The sequence below is a fragment of the Oryza brachyantha genome, chromosome 6, assembly GCF_000231095.2.
Source record: "Oryza brachyantha chromosome 6, ObraRS2, whole genome shotgun sequence".
NCBI classification, from domain to species: Eukaryota; Viridiplantae; Streptophyta; class Magnoliopsida; order Poales; family Poaceae; genus Oryza; species Oryza brachyantha.
Window position 1 is genome coordinate 15,782,121 of NC_023168.2, and position 24,859 is coordinate 15,806,979.

Below are 24,859 nucleotides of genomic sequence, written 5' to 3' on the forward strand. Positions count from 1 at the left end.
TTTACAAATATGTGTTTTCTTTTTTCTATCAAAAGGCAAACAATCACCGCTCTAGCAGATAGGAGATGGCGGCTACCTCAGTGAACTTATTGATGTCGACATGTAGTTTCGCAAACTTTAGCTAAATGAATGCATAATGCATGTGGACTGCAAGTGCTTAAAGCCACAACCCACAAGTTTCATAACACAATTTGTTAAACTATCACCCACCTCTCTTCGCTTTTCTTATGCTTATAAGCCAAAATTTAAATGTTCAACCTTAAACTTAGAGTTGATTTTAGAGTTTCAAACTAATGTTTATTTTACAACCTTAAATTTTAGATCCCTAAGATTACATATATAAGACTTTTATTTATAAATTGTTTTTCGTTTGCAAATATATTATTTAGCTTTTTCCATAAAAACCAAACAATCATCCGTGTCATAGTTTTAGTAGGTATTGTTTGGCTCCTACCGTAACTCTAATTAACTTAACCCTTAGCCACCTAACCCACACGTTATGCACTGCATTTTGTTGTTTAAATTAGCTTAAGCTTAATTTATGATTTATTTGCCAAAAGACTATGGGGGTGATATTTTGGCTTATGCAGGAAAAGATCCAAATAACATATTTACAAATAAAAATAATTAGTGAATAAAATGCTTATATATATTTTCTTAACGATCTAAAAGTCAAGGCATAAAAATAAATTACGATAAAAAACCTTAAAATCTACTCTAAATTTAAGTTAAAAATTTAAATTTTAGCTTACAAATATAAACAGAAGCAAAAAGATAGCTGTGTGACTAAGACCAGTGTTAGCCATCTTAATTAGTTGCCAACCAATCATGCCATAACTATAAATATAATCAGAAGAAAAAGATGAGCCGTGTGACAAGACGAGGGTTAGCCATCTTAATTAGCCGCCAATCAAACATGCCACAACTTTCCAAAAAAGCGTGTGCAGAGAAAATTCCGGTCAACTTGCAGTTTGGTCCACACACTTCCAGCCTTACATGCAAATAACCAACCGAATTGCAAGTCGCTTTGCTGACATGAAGATGTTTATTCATACGGCAACAAGGTTTTCAACTTTGAACAAACACCAGGTGGCCGATCTGTTTGGCAGTCTTTACCTGTATATACCTTCCCACCATATATTGCACTACCAAGTAGCACACGATATTTGAACAACCATTCGTCATCGCATAGATGATATCTCGTCAGGCAATGGTCTCTTCGAGTGCCTCGTCTCCATATGTTGCATGGGTTCTTTATCTCTCTACCTTCTTTTGCTCCACATTGTTAGCCATCTGCAATCAAACTGAATACGATAGACAGGCTCTCCTTTGCTTCAAGTCTCAGCTCTCTGGTCCATCCAGAGCTCTATCCTCATGGTCATGGAGCAACACATCCTTGAATCTCTGCAATTGGGATGGAGTCACCTGCAGCGCGCGACGCCCACATCGTGTCGTTGCAATAGACCTTGCATCAGAAGGCATCACAGGTACCATATCACCTTGCATCGCCAACCTTACCTCTCTTACAACACTGCAACTGTCAGACAACAGCTTCCACGGCAGCATACCATCCAGGCTTGGTTTCCTGAGTGAACTCAGGAACCTCAACCTCAGCATGAACTCTTTAGAAGGTAGCATCCCGGCTGAACTTTCTTCATGTTCCAAACTAGAAATCCTAGGTTTGTGGAACAATGCCATCCAGGGTGAGATCCCAGGTAGCCTAAGTGAATGCATTTATCTTCAGGAGATCAATCTCAGCAGAAACAAATTGCAAGGTATCATCCCCCCAGCTTTCGGAAACCTTCCTATGCTGCAAGTACTAGTCCTCAGTAGCAACAGGCTCACCGGTAACATACCACCGGTTCTAGGCAGCAGCTTTTCTCTCAAATATGTTGATCTTGGCAGTAATGCTCTCACAGGAAGCATACCAGAGTCCTTGGCAAACAGTTCATCTCTCCAAGTGCTTAGGCTCATGGGAAATAGTCTTAGTGGAGAACTCCCAAAGTCTCTATTCAATACTTCATCACTTGTTGCCATTTACCTCCAACGGAACAGCTTTGTTGGTTCTATACCCGCTGTTACTACAAAGTCCTCCCCTATTAAGTATCTCGATTTAACTGACAACTATATCTCAGCAACAATACCTTCCTCATTGGGTAACCTTTCTTCCCTACTGAATCTTCGCCTTACAGGGAATAATTTAATTGGTAACATCCCAGAGAGCTTAGGTCATATACAAACACTTGAGATGTTGACCTTGAATATGAACAACTTGTCTAGCTTAGTTCCACCATCTATCTTCAACCTCTCATCCCTGACATTTCTTGCAATGGCAAACAACTCACTCATGGGAAGATTGCCCTACGATATTGGCTACACACTTCCAAAAATTGAGGGCTTGATCCTCTCATCCAACAAGTTTGTTGGCCCAATTCCAGCTTCTATTCTCAATGCCTACCACCTAAATACGCTTTACCTAGGGGGAAACAGTTTCACTGGGCTCATGCCATTCTTCGGGTCATTGCCAAATTTGGAGGTACTTGATGTGTCATACAACATGCTACAACTGGACAATTGGGGATTTATGGCATCACTCTCGAATTGCTCTAAATTGACTCAATTGATGCTAGATGGGAACAGCTTCCAAGGAAATTTGCCGAATTCAATCGGCAATCTTTCCAAAAATCTTGAAGAGTTATGGCTAAGAAATAACAAACTCCACGGACCCATACCACCAGAAATAGGCAATCTGAAGAGCCTCAGTATATTGTTTATGGATTACAATCTTTTCACTGGCAATATACCACAAACAATTGGGAATCTGAACAAATTAGTTGTTCTATCATTTGCAAAAAATAAGCTCTCAGGCCATATCCCGGATGTTTTTGGCAACCTACGTCAGTTGACAGATATAAAATTGGATGGGAACAACTTCAGTGGAAGAATACCTGCAAGTATAGGACAATGCACTCAACTCCAGATACTAAACCTTGCTCACAACTCATTAGATGGCAACATACCAAGCAAAATATTCAAAATTTCTTCACTTTCTCAAGAGATGGACTTGTCACACAATTACTTGTCTGGAGGAATACCGGACGAGGTTGGAAACCTCATTCATTTGAACAGACTTAGCATCTCAAACAATATGTTGTCCGAAAAGATACCCTCCTCCCTTGGCTACTGTGTGGCTCTGGAGTATCTCGAGGTACAAAGCAACACCTTTTTAGGAGGTATTCCACAATCTTTTATGAAATTAGTAAGCATTAAAAAGATGGATATATCTAGGAATAATTTGTCTGGGAAAATTCCAGAGTTTCTCAAATCGTTGAGTTACCTACAAGAGCTCAATTTATCCTTCAATAATTTTGACGGAGTTATTCCAAGGGGCGGTATTTTTGACATCGATGCTGCAGTATCAATAGAAGGAAATGACCATTTGTGTACAAGCGTTCCAATAGAAGGTATTCCTTCTTGCCCTGTTTTGGTTGACAGGAAAAAGAAACTCAAGGTCTTGGTTCTAGTCCTAGAGATACTAATACCATCTGTTGTTCTTATAATAATTATGTCCTATATTGTGAGAGTGTTAGTGAGGAAGGAGATGCAAGGAAAACCAATGAGCCAACTTATTAGTGAGCACATAAAGAACATAACATATCAAGACATTGTAAAGGCTACAGATAGATTCAGTTCTGAAAATTTAATTGGGTCGGGGTCATTCGGGATGGTTTATAAAGGTAATCTAGACCCTCAAGGAGATGAAGTTGCCATCAAAATATTTAACCTTAGTATTTATGGGGCACAAAGGAGCTTCGATGTGGAGTGTGAAGCCCTAAGAAACATTCGTCATCGAAATATTGTCAAAATCATCACTCTCTGCTCTTCTGTGGATTCTAGTGGGGCAGATTTCAGAGCCCTTGTGTTCCAATACATGACCAATGGGAACTTGGATGCATGGCTACATCCGAAGGCCCATGAACACTCTGAGAGGAAAACTCTGACTATTAACCAAAGAATCAATATAGCCTTGGATGTAGCTTTCGCTTTGGAGTATCTCCATAACCAATGTGCATCTCCACTAGTACATTGTGACTTGAAGCCAAGTAATATCCTGTTGGACCTTGACATGATTGCTTATGTCAGTGACTTTGGCCTAGCAAGATGTCCAAACATTACATCAAATGGAAATGAAGGGCATTCAAAAAGCTTTACTTTCCTAAAAGGATCGATAGGATACATCCCACCAGGTGAGATAACCATACTCATACTCGTAATGACTTAACTCTTTGTTTTTTTATAGAATTATAGAGACTTGCATATATATTATCTAAATTATTGCATAAAATAAATTACATGCAGAGTATGGTATGAATGAAGTGATATCAACCAAGGGTGATGTCTACAGTTTCGGTGTGTTTCTGTTAGAAATGATAACGGGGAGTAGGCCTACTGATGAAAAGTTCAGTGACGGCACAAACCTTCATGAACTTGTTGCAAGTGCTTTTCCTAATAATATCTACGAGATAGTTGATCCCAGAATGTTACAAGACGAAGTCAACGTAACAACAGTGATGCAGAACTGCATCATTCCATTGGTCAGAATAGGTCTCTGCTGCTCCGTGGCATCTCCTAAGGACCGATGGCAAATGGGACCAGTGTCTGCTGAACTCCTTAAGATCAAGCAGAAATTCTCAACCATACATGGTGTAAAGCATCAGCAAGATCAGTAGTGTTCTATTTAAAAATGGAAGTGGCTGTGCTGCTGAGCTACCTTCACTTTGTAAGTTTGTTCTTGCAGAACAATTAAACTATTTTAGGCAGAGTTCCAGCCGAGTTCTTAAAAAAAAAAAAGTGGGAAAAGCACCGATCAAATGGCAAGATCTCAACCGATCTGCACAACTAGTCTTCGATCAAGTGCAATTATGTATTCGCGGAAGCTGGATTTGGGTCAGACTGCAAATGGAGAAGGTGAAGAGCGGAGACGGAGGAATATGGATCAATCTCACACCGCAAAATTCGCACAAAATCAGATGATGGATAGATGATGTAGATAGATATACTACATGGATAGGGGGCGCACCTCCTTGCTGCTTGTGTGCACCCTCGGAGCCCTAGATCCCGCCTCCCGCGCCGCTCCAGATGGTCGGGCCTCGCCTCGGCATAGGGCAATCGCCCCCCGCCGGCCTACTACACCGGCCGCCATGTCCTCACCGCACCTCGCGCGCTTTCGCACCGGCCAACGAAACATTGGTCGCCGCAGGGATCAGCACGGGCCACGAGCGCGCGCCACTGCTGGTGCCAGCCTCGGTGAGGGGGGCGGTGGCCTGTTGCCAAGGTGTGCTATGCTACACGCTCGCCGTGGCGCCGCCGGCGTCGGCTGACGCTCGGCTCGTCAAGAGTGACCGGCTCGCAGATTTGGAAGAGTTTATTAAAAATAAGAAACTGGTTTAATCTAGGTTGTACCTGGGAAACGGTAACCACCAATATTTTTTTTCCAAAAAACATCACACCAAATTTTTAGATATTTAAACAAAGCATTAAATATAGATAAAAAAACTAATCGCAAAGTTAGGGAGAAATCATGAGACCAATCTTTTTAAGTCTATGATTAGTCATAAGTGCTACAATAATTCATATGTGTGATTACGGGTTAATTAGGCTCAAAAGATTCGTCTCACGGTTTTTAGACGAGTTATAAAATTTGTTTTTTTATTCGTATTGAAAAACTTTTTTTTATATCCGATCAAATGTTTGACGTGACTGTAATGACACCCAAAAAATTTTATTTCGTAAACTAAACGGGGCCTTAACTTTGGGAGGATGTGATTGGTGATTGCCCCCTTAGAATTGTCACTAATAAATTGTATGTTACTTGCAATCAGCAAAATTGTTTGATGGGAGAGGTTATCACTTATCACCAATGGTTGGTTTAGAGTTTTTCGCTTTTAGGCTTTTAGCAGGGATGTTTGGCCACGGTGAGATTATTTTGGGGCAACAGTTGAAATACTTGATTTTAAGTGTAGTCCTCGAAGATTGTGTTGTAGAGAATTAATTGGGATCTAGAGAGAAAAAAATGTTTTCTTCCGGATCTCTCTATAGATTTCTTATCTTCAGGGGGGTGACTGACAAAAGGATGATATATAACACTATGGGCTACTCCTGTTCCTTTATAAGTTAAACATTTCTTATGGTTGGTTGATGGTAAGGGATAGGATCCAGTCTTATGCTAATTTGAAGGCCAGAAATTGGGAGGGTTCTGCATTATGTAAACTATGTGATCAAATAGAAACTTCTCATCATATTACTTTTAATCGTCCTTTGGCAAATTTCCACTAGTGTTTGAGCAGAGATGTTTTTCTTATTGTTGGCCTATAGCTCCGGGTAGTTTAGAGATGTTTTTTTTATATGGTACTACCTTCGTTACCTCCGTTCCATAATACAAGACGTTTGACTTTTTTGGGTTGTAACGCTTGACCATTCGTCTTATTTAAAAAATTAGTACAAATATAAAAAACGACAAGTCTTGCTTAAAGTTCTTTTGGTAATAAATTAAGTCACAAGTAAAATAAATGATATTTTCGTAATTTTTTGAATAAGAAAAATGATCAAACATTGCAACAAAAAAAATCAAATATCTTACATTATGAAACGAAAGGAGTAATGAATAAAAAGAAAGATAAATATAGTAGAGTTGATATGGTGCTCTTAGGGGCTTCTTGTTGGAGTATTTGGTTGATTAGGATTGATATGGTTTTTAGAGACAATCTTGTATCTTCACCTTGTATTATCGCTTATAGAGTTGTATCGTTCTTGTCTCATTGGAAAGTCTTGTTAAAAGAAGATGAGGATGATCAACTGGAAACGATGAAGACTAAGCTGCTATGCTAGATCACATCAAGAATCTAAGTCCAAGATCAAGGATAGGTTGATGTTGGCTTTAGTTGTGTCAGTAAGTTGTAGGGGTTGTGGCTGGTGTAGAAATGGTTGTCGTTTGCTCTACTCGGTTTTGTTGTTCGAGTTGATAGTCGGTGTTGTCTTATTTATACTTCGGTGCTATCTTTGTAAGCCGGTGTCCCTAGCATAACCTCTGCCCACTTATCCTTTGCTTTAGTGAAAAGTAGGCTGAGGGCCTTTTCTAAAAAAAACATCCTTTGCTTAGCTCTATAAAATATATGGGCTTGCGTTCGCTGACTCCCCACGAGCTCTATAGGGGCTATTATTACCACGAAAGGGAAATGGATTTGGGCCACTGTGATGGTGTCTTATGGGCCTATCCATTAGGCCCATGTAAATTGTGTAGCTCTGTAGTAGTATCGGGTTAAAAAGTTTTAAGGATTAAAGTAGGTTGTGAAAGGATTCTAAGACTCTTGGTCTATTATCATCCCTACGTAGGCCAGTCTCAGTTTATCGATCCTAGGTGCCAAACCATGTGGAGGATTCATGCTAACCATCGAAATGATAATTATATTATATTTTATTATCATTTGCATCTTAACATTTTTTTGTTAATTTTTTATTTATTTACCTTTTCTATGTGATGGTGTCTTATGGAGGATTCATGTTAACCATCGAAGTGATAATTATATTATATTTTATTTCTCGTGTCATTTGCAACTTAACATTTTTTTTGTTAATTTTTTTATTTATTTAACTTTTCTCTGGATTTCTGAGTATTTTCTGAATTATGGGTATTTCTCATGATGTGACTAGATTTTTTTTTCATGTGTGATTCTCATTTTTACTATGGTTATATTTTTTCCTTGAGGTTTCATTTCTTGGGTGGGGCTGCACACAAACGAGAAAGTTGATCGGGCGATGACCAGTAAACTGCTATTCAATATTTTTGAATAGGGCATATTTGAAATTATTTTATTTAATAAAAGAAATGATTTAGACCTTGTTGTTACGAGAGACATATAAAAACTACCAAAACAAAGTAAAGAGACTCCATATCTTAGAACACTACAAATGAGTAGGTCAGTGTAGCCACAATGCTCGCCAACTCTGATACAGGCAGAAGTACATGAACGAGTATCAGCCATTATCTCAGTTCTTCTAGTAGTTCCTCAAACCGGTGCTATTAAATAAATCGATGCGGACCGTAAAAAAAGGTGTTGTGAACTAGACCATCGATAACTTGATAGACAAGAATCTTTTAAGTAGCCACCAACAAAAAGTAAAAGAAGACAAAAAACTAAACAAATCCAACTTATATACCACAGAAGATAAATTATAGTAGAAAAGAAACCTAAAATACTTAGGCCACCATCGCGGAGCATGAACTCCTAAAGTGCGCGATCAAAGGACCCTTTTGTGTTTGGTTCAAGGAGCGTGGGAGAAATCATGAGCGTAAGCTCGGTATTTGGTGATGTAAACAAACAGAGGGAGATGATGTGGAGAAGAAGCAATTATACAGGTCTTAGTTAGAATACAAGCCAAGGGGGTCTGATTCTGGCAAGTTTAAGACGGGATCTCCTAGTCCTCGTTTTCTCCTTTGTTTTGCTTCCCCACTAGATTTAGTCTTCCCTTTATAATACCAAAGGGTTGCCACAATCAACCTAGTATAGGACGAGAAATGTGCTGCCATAGGAGGGTCATTAACTTCCTCTTATGCCTTCTAGGGAAGCCATGTAATGTTCACACTCTTCTTCAATCAACAAGACATTTGACATGACATGTAACATCGGAGGCCGGCGGGAGGCCTACAGAGCCTATGAGTCCCTTCGTGTGGCATGTACCTGAGGTATAGGCAGAGTTGATAGCCCTCAATTGGTGTCGTCAGACCTTCGGCTTATGGTTTCCACCAGTCAGTGGAGGTAGGTGGCGGGAGGCCATAGACCCGGTCTTGCGTTATCAGATGGTCATCCTAACCGATGTAGATGATGATGAAGGGGACTAATGGAACCTAGCATGGGTGCTTGTACTTTTCATGTATCTTCAGTACAACCATATTTAACACTATGATATGGGGCAGATAGTGCCTACTACCTAGTACCGTGTGTGCCTAGAGCTGCATGTGCTCGACATTGAATGCAATTGGTGAGGTGCTGCCGCGACCCACATAACTCTTTTGGTGGAATGCCCTGACATTCGCCAAGAGGGGATCGGGGTAGGATGAACCCTCCCAAAAGGGGAAACGTCCAAGTCGTGAGGCATCGCCGAGCCACCGATGAGGGAACACCCTAGTTCCTATATCTCTGATAGTAGTCCCTAAACTTTACACCAGACCACCAACATCTGGTGGTCAGGGTGAAGGCCCAACCATCCCGGCGAAGTGGAATTTCAACATGGCCACAACTCAAGGGCTTTGCCATGTAATGGGTCGGCCTTGCCAAGTGGTCATCCCATTCTCAACCTCTGCAGCCCACGCTAGGACATAGGGGGTGCAAATCTCCTCCTAGTAGATGAAGGGTTGCCACACTTAATGTGGCGTGCGCACACGTGACGAGGGTACTTTTCCTCTAGAGTGAATGCCAAACATGGTAGTATGGGGCAGTGGCTACCTCAACCATAGGAAATGAAACACATATTTCCTTGGAAGACGTGTGGAGTTGTCCACATGGCATGAGGACTATGGTTGTCGCAAAGGACTGGGCTTTGAGGGCGAGGGAATCCTAGAAGTTTCAGGAGTGTGGGAATCAAGTGAGTAGAGCTATAAGAAGATGGGCCTTTCCCTTAGCTTACCACACACTCTTACCATTGTTGCCAACTTCCTCACTCTTGTTGTTTTGGTCATCCTTGCACTGCACCAGTCACCACTTGCAATGGAGTGTCATGCTGTTCCGCGCTCTAGCAACCTCATGCCACTGTCGCACCTCAGCAACAAAGCTTTATCCAAAAAATACTCCCTGCTCTCGGATAGGCCCAAGCCACCGCATCCCAACTTGGCATCGTCTGGTTGGCCCAGAGGACCACAAGGAGCGCATCGATCCAGTCGATGCCATACGTTTTGAGAACGATGTATGTTCTTGTCTTGAGGCCTTCAAGATCTCGACGTTCATCGGCTCTACTTATCCATTGCTCTTTGGGTCAGCGGGATAGGCCAAGCAAAGCTTGATGCCATGTCATAACCATAGTCCCCCAAACAATTCACTGGTGAATTACATCTCATTTGTCAATGATGATGTGATCGGCGATGCACGCCAAAGTAGCTTGTGATACCATGGATGAACATGAGTGTTGAATGCTTGTCGATCTTGATCACCAAGTAGGCTTCTGACCACTTGGTGAATTTATTGATGGCGACAAATAAGTACACATAGCCCATGAGTGCTCAGGTGAATGGCCCCAGGATATCCAACCCCCAAACCGTGAATCTGTTTGGTGTGGACGGCACGCCTAGCACCGCTACAAGAGGTCAACTGCGTCTTGGAATGCCATTGGCCAGTAGAAACCTTAGCGGGAGGCTTTCCCGACCAAGGTATGCGAGGTGGTGCGCACGCTGCACTCTACTTCGAATTCATGGACATTTTCCAGAAGCTTGATGCCCTGTTATGGTTAATTGCAATGGTTTTCAAAGAAAAATGCGAGTTGAAAGGTATCAAATACATACAGAACAAGAAATATACACCCTAATTAATCACTCATTGACAAATAAGATAATATTATGTACAAAAGGACAGAAAATAGACTACTAATGGAAGTAATAAAGACTCTTGTATTTCTATTCTTAGTGGTACCAAAATTAAAACTGAATCACAAAAGTAATAAAAACATTGTTTTACATTCAAAATTGGCTAAATATGCCTTGTAAGCTGAGGCTGACACAAATATCAGAAAGCTGTAAGAGGGCTCGATCGACCTTGCACTTGTACTATATTGATTAGACACAGAAGTAGTTATGTTTTTCTTTGCCTCCTTGCCGGCGATGCTCAGCTAGCTATCTTCTCCGGCGCCGGGAGAACGTCGTCCCGTCCACTTCATTGGCTTTTGCATCCGGCAAACTGGTGTAGGGGTTTAGAGCTTTGAGTGACCTTAGCGAGCAACTGGGAGTCAAACAAGAACCGGTCATACATGAGTGGAAATGAACAATTAAACACATCGTACATATATGCGAACGTTACGGCAAGGTTTGTAACGATTATCACCACGATAATCGGCCATACCGCAAGGGCACGATAATGATAAATTATGATTTGTTTCAGTAAATATTGTGAAAATTTAAAAATTTCAAAAAAGGAGGAAAAATCTAAAATAAATCATGGTGATATATCGTGGTAATCGCAACATATCGTGTGGTTTTCACACAAAACCACCATTATCGATATCGCTAATCGACCGCAATCATCATCTCAAATGCTGCGATTATCGTTTCCGCCAAAACCGTGGTGATAATCGCTACAAACTGCGTGGTTATCGTGCCGTATCACGCGGCATCCACTTCAAAACCGTGGTGATTTTATTCAAAAATTTTAAATTCAAATTCATACAATTTTGTGCGATATAATCATGCTATCATGGTGCAACGGTAAACCCTCCACCATAAACGGAACCCTGGTTGTGACACGTGCAAGCGTATATGTGTTGTTACCCTGAGAAAAATTAGGAGGGTGGTTCCCAGGATCAGGGAATGAGTCCACAGGTGAATGCTCTGGAGCAGGACTACGGCTTGGACCAACCAGTGGAAAAGCTGGATCCAACGTAGAAGAATTGATCACATTAGTGAAAAATTAAACACATTGCAAATATGCAAGCCTTGAGGGTTAATTACCGCGGGGAGGAGGAGGGTGGTGTTTAGGATCTTCAAATGAGTCAACAGGTGAATCTTCCGGAATAGGTTTATGGTTTGGACCAACCGTAAGCGGAGCAACTGGGAGCCAGAGAAGGAGGAACTGATTACGCATCTGTGCAAACAAACAATTAAACAAATTTCTCTCTCCAGCTTATTTTGGTTTTTTCATTAGCTTTCATGCACATGCTTCCTAAACTGTTAAAGGTGAATATTTTTGCAAAAAAAAAGAAGTTCATCATCTTACTTTTTTCGTTTATATCTTTAAGTAATCATCACAAAATAAAAAATATTTCATATTTTATTCTTCATTAATAAAAGAACATAGAAGTGCCTTACCCGGAGCATGAGGAGGAGGAGGGTGTTTAGGATCAGGCAATGGGTCCGCAAATGGTACAGGATCAGGTGTACGGACTAGATCAACCTGTGGAGCAACTGGTAGCCCAAAGAAGAGAATGTAACCGATCACACGTCAGAGAAACTAAACAGTTGAACACACGTCGCAACCGTATTGTGACACAAACAACCGTAGTCTTTTTACCATCCGGAGCTGTGTCATGTCGACCTGGATCATCCTCCGGCACCGTCACTGTGGCAGCCAAAGCGGAGCCGATCGTGCGTTGCGTTAGTGGCGTATCTCATCGGAGTGACGCTTCATGTACATTGTCTTTACGCACACAGCAGAGCTTATCTTTTTCGTTTATGGTTACGCTTCTAATTTATAATTTAAAATTTTAACCTTAACCTTAAAGTTTATTTTAGGTTTATTTTAAGTTTTTTTTCTTTTAGATCGTTAAAAACATGTATATAAATTATTTTTTATTCTTAAATACATCCTTTGACTTTATTCTAAGAGAAAAACTAAAAAGATGAGGGCAGCTAGCATGTTACCTGGAGGCGGCGGCTTTTCACGTTTGGACTCGCTGCTAGGTGACAGTGGAATGCTTAACCCTGGAGCGGCCGGAGGCTCGACGGCCGCCGCCGGAGCAGCTGCAGGGTCACCTCCTGGTGCCGCCGGAGTGTCGTCGCCGCTAGGAGCTGCCGGCGGTGGAGTGGCTGCGACGGCGCTGATGATCGGTGCCATCTTAATGTGGCTGGCTGTACTGTAACTAGAGCAGAAGACATGACCGATCAGTCGCTTGTATGTCTCTTTATATACGCGTTCCATGAGCGTCATCGTTTTGACTTTTGAAGACATAACCTAAGTCGCTTAGTGATGATTAAAACATAATTTATAAATAAAACTTATATATAAGTATTATTAATAATTTAAAAGCAAATGATAGAAAATAAGTTATGGTAAAAAATTTCTTAAAATGTATTTGGGTCAGATTGCATGCTAGAGTGGCATGCGTTTACACCAGGAATATGATGTGGCGTAGACTTGAAGCTCAGATCAGTCCAAAAGACATATTTAAAAACTCATTGCAGAAAAGAAATGTGGCGTAGACTTCAAAGTTGGGAGTCAAAAACTCGGAGTCTACGCCTGCGGTCAACTATGAAGTGCTTTTCCCTTACGTCAGCCTAAAACTCAAATTTTCAGATCGATTTCATGGTGTCAGTGGATTTGTACGTACTCAATCCTCACAAAGCTGCCTGTTAGTCCTGCACCGATTGCTTGACTAATCTCTCGTAACTCTGTCCATTCTTTTGTGAAGAAAATGGTGATTTTGTCCATTCTCTCGTAACCCACGTCTTCGACAAACCCATGAGTTGTGTTGTGGTAGACATTTCGTTTGAAAGTGTTGAGGTATAAAAAAAAATTAAGAAGATAGAAATATATAGACTTCGAAAATAACTTTGTTGTCAAGCAATACTTAGCAAGTCTCTATCTCTATTGTTTTATGTTTTTCTTGATTTGTGCACCCAAACTCAACATCACCTCAGTTGTCGGCTAGACGTCAGTATTTGTGTTCAACATTTATTTCTATAACATTTTGTATCAAGCAATTTTCATATTGCTCTTTACATTGTTCTTCATTGTTTGTGCTTACATTCTAGAATTGATCCTCGCGGTGAAGTTGGCTGTGCCCATGGCATGGTTGATTGCATATCACCAAGTCTTGTTCACCGGTTACGGGTGTACTACTGCATGTGGTTAATTTCTGAGTTGACAATGCAGTGCATCCACAAATAGAATTACAATTTCATCAAATTATTGGACCAAATATATGCAATACCTCATAGGGTCATGACCAAATTCAGTCAATTCTTACTGTAGAAGTTACTTTCTAACGGGCCTCGTGTGCCAGGTGATTATACGTAGGAGAGCACGGCCTATAGTTTACAGAAGGAAGGAGGCGGTGGGGAGAGAACGGGAGTAAGGGCACCATATGGTTATTTGTGAAATCGAGAGTGCAAACTTTTTCGATAAATCCAAAAATCTAAGATTTCAAAAGTAACTGATAATGTTCCTTTTTGCGCACTTATTTATCATTCATGGTGAAAATATTTATACATCAAATATAAATTCTCTTCGTTTGCTGGTCCTAACCATCAATGTAGACATAGGACAAATATACTTGCAGCTGGCGTCACAGCCGCATGAGATCCTCTCAGCATTGCAGTTACCATGTGGTTCTAGGATCGTTGCATGTTGTCTTCTAGCAGCATGTCAAATCTAACCCTTAAAATTTATAGGTAAAAAATATAGGTGTAACCATGTGAAAAAGAGGAGAGGGAGAGGGAGATGGAGAGAAAATATAGTGACAATGGGAAAGGAGAGGGCCGGAGAGGTTGACATGCGAACGAAACAAGCGAAGAGGGTGAGAGAGGGAGAGAAGAGTAGGTCACTCAGAGATTGGATGGACTGAAGGGCGATTGATTGTCTTTTCTATGATTTATAAAAAAGTGAAACGACATATTACAAAGACAAAATTATTTGTGAATAAAACTTCTATATACGTATTATTAGCAATCTAAAAGTTAAGGCTAGAAAATAAAATACAATGACACCAAAAATCATCTCTAAATTTAAGCTTAAAATTCAAATTTTAACTTATAAGCATAAGCAAAAATGAAAAGATGGGGGTTTTAGGGTGCTCCATAGTGCCTCTTGAGAGGTAAGACACTCCTATGCAATCGTAATAATTGATTGTTGGGTTTTCTTTATTTAATATTAATAAAAATATTCAATTCCTTGTATTATATACCGTTGCTAAATAAGTAAAATGCTGAAACACATAATTAGCATATCTTAACCATACACACCATTTACCAAATCACGCATAACATAACATGCATGCATGAATGTCATTTGATTTTTCAAAAATTCTAAATAATGGAATCTCCTAAGTATTCAAAATAATATAAAATATATTGACAGTATTTTTCTAATTTGGAGAAGAGCTACTATTATATTTCAAGCCTGTATTTGCTATTGTGCTAACTAAAATAAAAAATGTTCGACTTTAATATCTATGTTGTTCTGTATATTTTAATGAATATAAAATTTATTTTACAGCCATGATACTCTAAATTTTAAATATTGCAAGTCTGAAAATTACAAGTACATATTTTCAACAATAATAAATGTTTGTATTGTTAAATAAGAAAACACTAATACATCAGGTATTATACAATAAATAACATTAATTGACTTTGAGGTAAGACTAATATTAGCCATTTTATTTGAACCCAACAGATGGTCCCAAATTATCTAGGTGAAATTGTGTTACCATATTTTCTAGTATAAAAATTAATACTCTGAGTACCAAGTACACCAAAACTTTAGTATTTTGAGATACTTTCTCATTAAACTTCCCTATAAAAATACCCTATATACTGATATTATTTTTAGTGATGGATTAAATTGAATTGGAAAAAGATTAAGGGATTTGCATAGATGCTTTTGGGCTAGTGAATGCATTTTGCATTTGCAAGTTGCAAGCACATTGTATTAGAGCATGTACAATAGCAGACAATAAATCGGCTACAAACATATTTTAAAGAGATAAACTGGAAAGAGAAGAGCATTAAGCTACAGATTCATAACCAGCTATAGTACAAGCTCTGTAGGACCAAGTATTAATGTTTTATAGGTAACTATTATATGAATTGACTATTAGATTGACTATAGATGATTTGGGGTTATAGATGATTTGGGGCTAGTAGTTGGCAATAATATTGAACTTGCTCTTAGTTACACACTTGCACTTTCAGACAAAACGCATACTGCAACAGCTATCGATGAACTCCAAAGTCCAGACCCAGATCACTCAGTTTTTAATATTACTTGTTTTGGTTATGGATTTAATACTTTACATCCCAACCGTGCAATCCCTCACCGAGAGCAAAACTACCATGACCAGCTAATCACGTCCATGAATCCATTGCTCATATTTAAGTTTACTAGAAGGAGTCAAGGTCTTTGCCCCTTCACCTGGTCAAAAATTCAAAATAACTCGATGCATGCATTCCTACGGATGGATTGACTTCCCTGTCTACACTGATAACTTAAGTGTGACGTTAAGCAAAAAGGCAGGTTCAGAACAATGAAGTCAGTAAATACCCCCTCTATTAAAAAAAAAGGGTTTTTATCATCTTTGAAAGAATATCACGAGATAACAAAAATTTTAGTGTAAAATTCTGGTACCTCAAAATACATTACACTTTAAGGTACTAAATTTTTACACTGAAAAATGTAATATCTTGAGATACTTTTTAAAGGATATTAAAAAAGCTCATTAAAAAAGATTCGTAGAATCCCATTGCACTATTGCTAGGGAGAAGGAAAGACCAAAATTTATTTATTAGTTTATCAATACTAGCATTAGAAGACGCACATAAAACTACAATTAGGAATAATATATTTTGATCCAGGGAGTAGTTGGTGACTACTTACTAAGAGACATTCATCTGAGGGCTTTAAAGTCAAGTCTGACTTCTGCATTGCCCATGCTGGTTATAACACATCCTCGAGTCACCAACTACTTGCAATGGAAAAGAAAATTCTGGTTAGAACACATCCTCGAGTCACCAACTACTTAAACAACTCAGCTGCAAGGTCTGCTTGGCAGCAATTTCTCATTTCATGTTGTACAAGCGTCAAGGACTACGATTTCTTCATGAAACAAAACCCCCAAGTAATTTAAGCAGTAGTTAGTGGCAAGTTAGTCAATGGGTTGAATGAAAGCCAACAAGTTGAGCTCAATTAAAAAATTGTGTATTCATGGATCATCCAAGTTCCCACCGTGCCATCGATTAGACTAGATAAATGTCTGGTGCCAAAGAGAGTATTTATCTGTCGAAGTTGCTACTGCAAAGCAAATTTTTCATCTCCATAGAATCAGCTTAGTCACAGAGAAGTAATGGCCTGCTTGGCCGTCTTGTCTTCAGGCATTGTTTGGCTCTGTCTGTCCACTATCTTTATCAGTCTACCACTAGCCATCAGTGATGAACACGAAAATGATCGTCAAGCTCTCCTTTGCTTCAAGTCTCAGCTGCTCTCAGGTCCAAGTACAGGAGCACTGGCCTCATGGAGCAATGCGTTCATGGAATTCTGCAACTGGCATGGTGTCACTTGCAGCACACAACCTCCCCGTCGTGTCACTGCAATAGACTTGGCATCTGAAGGCATCTCTGCCTCCATACCACCTTGCATTGCCAATCTCACCTCTCTTGCAATGCTGCAGCTATCAAACAACAGTTTCTATGGTAGCATCCCGTCTGAACTCGGTCTGCTCAGACAACTCAACAACCTCAACATCAGCATGAACTCTCTCGAAGGTAACATTCCTCCTGAACTTTCTTCATGTTCCCAGCTTGAGATCCTAGATTTGTCAAGCAATTCGATCCATGGTGAGATCCCAGCTAGCCTAAGTCAATGTAACCATCTTAAAGAGATTGACCTCAGCAAGAACAAGCTCCAGGGGAGGATCCCTTCTGCTTTTGGGGACCTTCCTAAGCTGCAAATAATTGTTCTTGCTAGCAACAGGCTCACCGGCGACATACCAGAATCTTTAGGAAGGAGCTTTTCTCTCAAATATGTTGATCTGGGTAGCAATGCTCTCACAGGGAGCATCCCAGAGTCCATGGTGAACAGTTCATCTCTTCAAGTACTTGTCCTCACAAGCAATACCCTTAGCGGGGAAATCCCAAAGGCTTTGTTCAATTCCTCATCTCTTATTGCTATTTACCTTGATGAGAATAGCCTTGTTGGTTCTATACCACCTGTGACTGCTACCTCTCTACCTTTGAAATATCTCTACTTAGGGGGTAACAAATTATCAGGAACAATACCCTCCTCGTTAGGAAATCTTTCTTCCCTACTTGATCTAAGTCTTACACGGAACAATTTAAGCGGGAGCATCCCAAATAGTTTACGCCATATTCTAACACTAGATTTGCTGAACTTGAATGTGAACAACTTATCTGGGCATGTTCCATCATCCATCTTCAACTTGTCATCCCTGACAATTATTGCCATGGCAAATAACTCACTTGTTGGGGAACTACCATCAAACATGGGTTACACACTCCCAAATATTGAAACATTAATTCTGTCCAATAACAGGTTCAAAGGCCCAATCCCACCAACTCTTCTGAACGCTTCCCACCTGACTTCGCTTTACTTGCGCAATAATAGCCTTACTGGGCTCATTCAATTCTTTGGGTCATTGCCGAATTTGGAGGAACTTATGTTGTCATACAACAAACTAGAAGCAGCTGACTGGAAATTTATTTCTTCTCTATCGAATTGCTCCAAATTGACTAAACTATTGATAGATGGGAACAATCTCAATGGTAAGCTGCCTCACTCCATTGGTAATCTTTCCAGTAGTCTCAAATGGTTGTGGCTAAGAGACAATAAAATTTCTGGGCAAATACCATCAGAGATTGGCAATCTAATGAGCTTAGAAATGGTGTACATGGATTATAATCTTTTGACAGGTAATATACCTCCAGAAATTGGAAATTTGCATAACTTGATCGTTCTAGACTTGGCCCAAAACAAACTATCAGGTCAAATCCCTGATACAATTGGCAACCTTGTTAAGCTAACTGACCTGAAATTGGACACGAATAACTTTAGTGGAGGCATACCTGCTACCCTAGAGCGTTGTACTCAACTCAGCATACTCAACCTTGCTCATAACTCACTAGATGGGAGAATACCAAATCGAATCTTCAAAATTTCTTCACTTTCCCAAGAGTTGGACCTGTCACACAATTACTTGTTTGGAGGAGTACCAGAGGAAGTTGGAGATCTCATTAACCTGAAAAAACTCAGCATGTCAAACAATAGGTTGACTGGCAACATCCCATCCACTCTTGGCCAATGTGTTGTTCTGGAGTCCCTTGAGATGCAAAGCAACCTACTTGTAGGAAGCATACCAAATTCTTTTGAGAACTTGGTAGGCATCCAGAAGATGGATATTTCACAGAACAACTTGTCCGGGAAAATACCAGATTTTCTTGGAAACTTCAGCTTACTATATGATCTGAATTTATCATTTAACAATTTTGATGGAGAAGTTCCAGCTGGAGGTATTTTTCGTAATGCTAGTGTGGTATCAATGGAAGGGAATAGTGGCTTGTGTGCAAGAACATTAATAAAAGGTATTTCTATTTGTTCAACACAGGCTCACAAGAAAAGGAGGAGCAAGTCTTTGGTTCTAGTCCTAGTGATAGTAATACCCATTATTTCGATGGCCATAATTTGTTTAAGCTTTGCTGTACTTCTCTGGAGGAAGAGAATACAGGTGAAGCTAAATTTGCCACAATGTACTGAGAACATGTTGAAGAATATAACATATGAAGACGTTGCCAAGGCCACAAATATGTTTTCTTCAGATAACTTGATTGGCTCAGGATCATTTGCTATGGTTTATAAGGGTAAGCTAGAGCTTCAGCAAGAGGAAGTTGCCATCAAGATTTTTAACCTTGGTACATATGGAGCACATAAGAGCTTCATGGCAGAGTGTGAAACACTAAGAAATGTCCGTCATCGAAATCTTGTAAAAATCATGACTTTATGTTCATCACTGGATGCCACTGGGGCAGACTTCAAGGCGCTGGTGTACCAATACATGCATAATGGGAACCTAGATACATGGCTACATCCAAAGGCCCATGAACTTAGTCAAAGAAAGGTTTTAACTATTACTCAAAGAGTTAATATAGCCATGGATATAGCATTTGCTCTAGATTATCTTCATAAGCAATGCGCATCTCCACTAATACATTGTGACTTGAAGCCAAGCAACATTCTTTTGGATCTTGACATGGTTGCACATGTCAGCGACTTTGGCCTAGCAAGATTTGTATATAATAGATTGACTGCGCATGAAGATACCTCGACAAGTTTGGCTTGCCTAAAAGGATCAATCGGATACATTCCACCAGGTAGATAAGCTCACTTCTAAACTTTACTCAGTTTGTTCTTTATTACTTCTATAAAAAAATAGAAAAACAGAGCCTAGCCTATAGTTTTAACCTCTCTAAATCTAATGCAGAGTACGGCATGAGCAAAGATATCTCAACCAAGGGCGATGTCTACAGTTTTGGAGTTCTTTTATTAGAAATTATAACTGGGAGCAGACCAACTGATGAAAAGTTCAATGGCAGCACAACCCTGCATGAATTTGTTGATGGAGCATTTCCCAACAATATCTACAAGGTAATTGATCCAACAATGCTACAAGACGACCTCGACGCGACCAACATGATGGAGAATTGTATCATTCCATTGGTCAAAATAGGCCTATCATGTTCTATGCCACTGCCCAACGAACGACCTGAAATGGGACTAGTTGCTTCCATGATTCTTGATATAAAGCACGCAGCCTCATGCAGTCATCTTAGATTGAAATAAGATTTGGCAAGTTCTGTTGCATGTATAGAAAAATATAATGTACCAATATAACACCATGTAGGATATGTGTTTATGAATGCAGAATGGTTAATGGCATTATTAGAAGCTTGCGTGGGCATCCCTATGTTTTGAACTACCAAAGTCGCTATGCAATACTCCATAACTGATCCCTATTTTCCTCAAACAGAATGGCTATGTTGGTTATACAAGCTATTATTACCACAATTATCTCCATTTTCATTAGCATCTTATAAGAACCTCTTCTTATACGTCTATTAAAACTTTCGCACAAAAGACAAAAAAAAAAGTTGAACATTTTAATGAGCACCAATCAAAGGGCAGGATCTCAGCCGATTTGCACACTAGTCTGCAATCAAAGCCAGTTTGACATTTGCAAAAGCTGGATTTGTTGGGTCAGATTGCAAAACCTCAAGTTCGAACCATGACCTCAACAACACAAAAAATAGCCCAATCAAGCGGAGAAACGAGAGGCACGCATCAATCTCATACCGCCCTGTTCGTACCAAACAAGATGATATAGATCAAGCAAGCAGATAGACACACATTAGTAGGATAGGTTAATTAGGACCATCGAGGGGTGGGGGAGGGGGGGGGGCGCACCTCCTAGGCTGCTTCTGAACCTCAGAGTCCTTGCTGCCCGCGCCGGGGCCTCTCCATCCCGAGCGCCGCCGTCACGTGGCCGGGCCTCCCCACCGGCCGTAGCCGTCTCAGCGGTGCGATCCAACAAACCAAAAGTTGGTCGCCACGGAACGAGCACCGGCCACGAGCGTGCGCCACAGCTGATGCGTTGGTTAGGGGCGATTTATTTTTTATTTTTTATACTTCTTTAATAAATAATTTTATTACTAATCCTTAAAAAAGTATTTTCAGTTGGTTATTTTTTATATTTGCAGTTGGTTATTTTTTACAAATTTTTAGCAGCAGTTCTGTAAAATATAGTTTAAACCTTTAGCAACTTTGCAATTGTCCCTTCAAGAAAATTTAAGCAACTATGATTTACCTATGGTTATTATATTAGAAACATACGTGTATTTTTATTTCATTCTAATTAGATGCAACGGTATAGTTTACCTTTTTTACTATTGTTTCTTCGTCTTTCATGTGGTTTGTTTATTATGTGGTTATAGATGACAAATTTTTTGGGGAAATATTATTTTTTATGGAAAATCACGAAATTGGAGTCCGCCCGCGGGAAATCGCCAAACTAGTGGTTAGTCGAACATCCGTAGATCGATAGGAGGCAAATCGAACAGGCGAACAGTGACTGGGTAACCGATCGAACGACCGCTTGATCAACAAGACCTATCGAACGATGGAGGATCAATAGGGCACCCTGTCGAACAGAGGCAGTTCGACAGGTCCTGGACAGGAGGGCCTGTCAAACGTTGGCCTATCGATGTCCTGCAGTTCGATAGGCCATTCTGAGCCAAGGTGATAGGGCCTGTCGCCCTTCCACGGTTCAAACATGCGCCTATCAATCTAGGGTTGTTTGATAGGCCACTAGTTTAGCGATTTTTCGTGGATGGGCTCTAAATTTTTTGATTTTCCATAAAAAGAATAATATTTCCCCAAAAAATTCTATATATGACCCAATTAAATTGTTATGCAGCATAGCCCCACCAACACGTACAATTCTCCCTGTTCATTGGCTTCTTCTTTGCTTTTCACGTCTCCCAAAAACCATAATATTTTGTTAACACAGTCCCACACCAATGCGCCATGTGAAATCTAGCCATATTAAGACCAGAAAATCTTCTTTGTTTTCATCTCAGTAATTTCCTTTGTATTGAATTTAATCTGGTAGGTTTGGCTTTTTTAAAGGCATATTTTTAAATAAAAAATACATGTGAATAAAATTTTTATATATGTATTATTAACGATCTGAAAGCCAAGACTGGAAAATAAACTTTTGTAAAAAAAAACCCATCAACCACAAATATATGGATAAAAATTTAAATTTTGGCTTATAAGCTAGCATGAGTAGAAGCGAAAATATATGCATACATTTTTAAAGAAAAATACACAGTTAATTTGTTCCACACCTATAGCGTCGATTTGGTTTCGGTCTCAATTATTAAACCGCTCGGTTTTGATACTTCAACTCTTAAAACCAATCAATTTTGATCTATGCATCAAAACTACTATGGATTTAGATGACGGGACGCCTACGCAGAAAGTCCACAATGAGCCGACACACTAACGCACGCACAAATCATTTAAGCTGGTTAACTTGTTAACTCGCAAAACTATGATTTATAGGTGGGTCGTTGGGTTATGTGGCTTTATTAGTCGAAAACATATGACTGTAGCAATGAAATGTAATTTCAGTTAAGATTTTTATTTGTTTGTTTCAGCAGTAAAAAACCAAGGCTAAATTAATGATAAAGGTGGCAAAATAGATTTAAAAATTTAAAATTCGCTATGGCTTAGGACATATACAAATAACTGTTGTTTATTTGATACATATAAATAGCTAAGCAGATAAATTATATAATGAGTTATCTAGTTGATTGCCGGTACAATATTTAATACATCATTTTTTTATATTTTGTGTTTGTTATACACAACCAATGGATTAAGTTTTTCTCCAAAAAAGATCACATGTCTGAGCATTAGACAAACAAAAAGACAACGTCTAAGTTGTTTTTAAGTTAATAATGTCATATAGGATGATTAACCTATCATGGATATGTATATAAGCAACTATTATCTCAATGTTATACATGCCCTTACAAGTTGAGGGCTAAGCTATGGAAAATAAGCTGCAAAGGGCCCGTCAATCTTCCATGTGGATACACACCGGACAAATTATTATCCTCGCCCCCTTTTGCTACTGATGCATGGCTTCTCCGGTGCCGGGACAGCGTCTACCTCATGGGTGTTTACAGTAAGGAAATTGGTCGAAGGTATATATGTTCCGGAGAAGAGCAGCAGGTTCATTGTTGTTTAGAGCTTGGAACAACCTTGCAGATCATCAGCAACAACGGAATCCGTCATATAAATATTAATTAGAATTAAAATTACCTCACACACCTTGCTGCGAGGTTTATTAAATCATTATAACAATTGAAGTATAATACTATCATATGAAAATAGATGCTATATCAAATTAGTAATGTTACGTTACTTGAAGTTTATCTTTTTTCGAAGCATGTGTTACCTCGAGCCCCAAGATCAGGAGGAGGAGGTTCGTGACCAGGATTACGAACTAGGGCACACAGGGTAACTGTCAGCCAAAGCGAAACCGGTCATGTATATTAGTAGTTAACGATGGTTTATGAAAAAAAAAATATATTTAGAGGTAATAAATTTTTAGCGTAAAATTGTGATATCTCGAAGTACCAAGTTTTACGCTAGAAATTATGATACCTCTCTTGAGTACGAAAAAAGTAGCACATCACGATGGCAACAATAGACGGTATGGCACAGGCAAAGCAAGAAGGCTAGCGTTACATGCAGGAGGCTTGGACTCGGTGCTGGGTGACAGCGGACGGACCCCGGCGTTGATCGTCAGTTCTATGCTTAACCCATTGTGTTCTACGACAAGGACTGGTTGCTCTGGACAAATTATAACTGCAATTCAAAGATGAACCAGTTAGGACTTCTTTGAAACATAAATTACAAGAATTGCAACGTGTCTGAACGTATCACATGAACATATAAGAGATTTAAGATTAGCACTTGAGATGATATGCTAATCGGTTAAAGAGATAATGGAGAGAACATGCACTGAAAATGTCAAAGGAATTTCAAAACATGAGGTAAATCCCATGCTAGAATTCCTCCAAAACAGGAAATATTTTTTTCCTATCGTATAATTTTGTTTGGAAGCAATCCTACAAACCAAACGACTCATACCAAAATTATTTCTTTGGATTCGATATCTCTACATTTTTTCTCCAAAAGCCCTTTGATCCAAATGAGTTTCATCTAGAGCACGGGCGGAGCTACGTTGTGCGAGGGGCCAGGGATTCCTACAAACCCGGTCTAGAAACATTTTAGCTAGAGTTAATTTAATTTTATCATAAACCCAGACTAAGGCGCCCACAACGGTTAAAATATTTTTTAAAAAAAGTAAATGACACCATCTCTGTTTTGTTGCTCGCTCTGCCCCTAATTCAGACACAAGTACCGTGCACACCTAGAGCGACTGGAGGCGTGACAGCAGGAGCAGCAGCAGGCCGTGGCGCCGGAGGCGGGTCGCCGCCGGGAACGTTCCCGGCGGCCGGAGTAGCGGCTGCCACAGCACTGATAACGGGTGCCATCTATATCCTTTTCTTCTTTGGCCGTCTGTA

The 24,859-nt window shown here is 39.7% G+C and overlaps 3 protein-coding genes across 10 annotated transcripts; 2 read left to right on the plus strand and 1 right to left on the minus strand.

Annotated features, from left to right (window-relative positions):
* Positions 1–1,210: 1,210 nt before the first annotated feature.
* LOC102704347 (receptor kinase-like protein Xa21) lies at positions 1,211–4,826 on the plus strand. Its single transcript, XM_015838900.2, has 2 exons — positions 1,211–4,247; positions 4,360–4,826. Exons 1-2 carry the CDS (start codon positions 1,211–1,213, stop codon positions 4,728–4,730), a joined length of 3,408 nt encoding a protein of 1,135 aa, XP_015694386.2. The 3' UTR covers positions 4,731–4,826.
* A 6,950-nt stretch (positions 4,827–11,776) lies between these two features.
* LOC102704625 (anther-specific proline-rich protein APG-like) lies at positions 11,777–21,345 on the minus strand. 8 transcript variants are annotated; one of them, XM_015838923.2, is made up of 6 exons: positions 21,165–21,345; positions 16,572–16,656; positions 12,620–12,837; positions 12,270–12,317; positions 12,068–12,163; positions 11,777–11,843 (listed from the first exon to the last, which is right to left on the minus strand). In XM_015838923.2, exons 2-6 carry the CDS (start codon positions 16,583–16,585, stop codon positions 11,836–11,838), a joined length of 384 nt encoding a protein of 127 aa, XP_015694409.1. In that variant the 5' UTR covers positions 16,586–16,656; positions 21,165–21,345; the 3' UTR covers positions 11,777–11,835. The 8 variants fall into 8 exon arrangements, 4 of the variants coding, with proteins under 4 accessions (XP_015694409.1, XP_015694411.1, XP_015694410.1 ...); XM_015838925.2 differs by lacking the exon at positions 16,572–16,656 and having other exon boundaries at positions 12,620–12,831; XM_015838924.2 differs by lacking the exon at positions 16,572–16,656.
* LOC102703872 (LRR receptor-like serine/threonine-protein kinase EFR) lies at positions 17,038–20,565 on the plus strand. The gene is made up of 2 exons (XM_006656123.3): positions 17,038–20,074; positions 20,185–20,565. The coding sequence occupies exons 1-2, from the start codon at positions 17,038–17,040 to the stop codon at positions 20,541–20,543; spliced, it is 3,396 nt and encodes a 1,131-aa protein (XP_006656186.1). The 3' UTR covers positions 20,544–20,565.
* Positions 21,346–24,859: the final 3,514 nt, after the last annotated feature.

What these genes read in the sequence shown, in the direction of transcription:
- LOC102704625 (XM_015838923.2), bottom strand. An exon ending in TGAAAAGCCGCCGCCTCCAG is followed by an intron (nt 12,318 to 12,619) that starts GTAACATGCTAG and finishes TGGCTGCCACAG; the next exon opens with TGACGGTGCCGGAGGATGAT. An exon ending in ACATGACACAGCTCCGGATG is followed by an intron (nt 12,164 to 12,269) that starts GTAAAAAGACTA and finishes TTGGGCTACCAG; the next exon opens with TTGCTCCACAGGTTGATCTA.
- LOC102704347 (XM_015838900.2), top strand. Translation starts at nt 1,211, where the DNA reads ATGGTCTCTTCGAGTGCCTCGTCTCCATATGTTGCATGGGTTCTTTAT. An exon ending in GATAGGATACATCCCACCAG is followed by an intron (nt 4,248 to 4,359) that starts GTGAGATAACCA and finishes AATTACATGCAG; the next exon opens with AGTATGGTATGAATGAAGTG.
- LOC102703872 (XM_006656123.3), top strand. Translation starts at nt 17,038, where the DNA reads ATGGCCTGCTTGGCCGTCTTGTCTTCAGGCATTGTTTGGCTCTGTCTG. An exon ending in AATCGGATACATTCCACCAG is followed by an intron (nt 20,075 to 20,184) that starts GTAGATAAGCTC and finishes AATCTAATGCAG; the next exon opens with AGTACGGCATGAGCAAAGAT.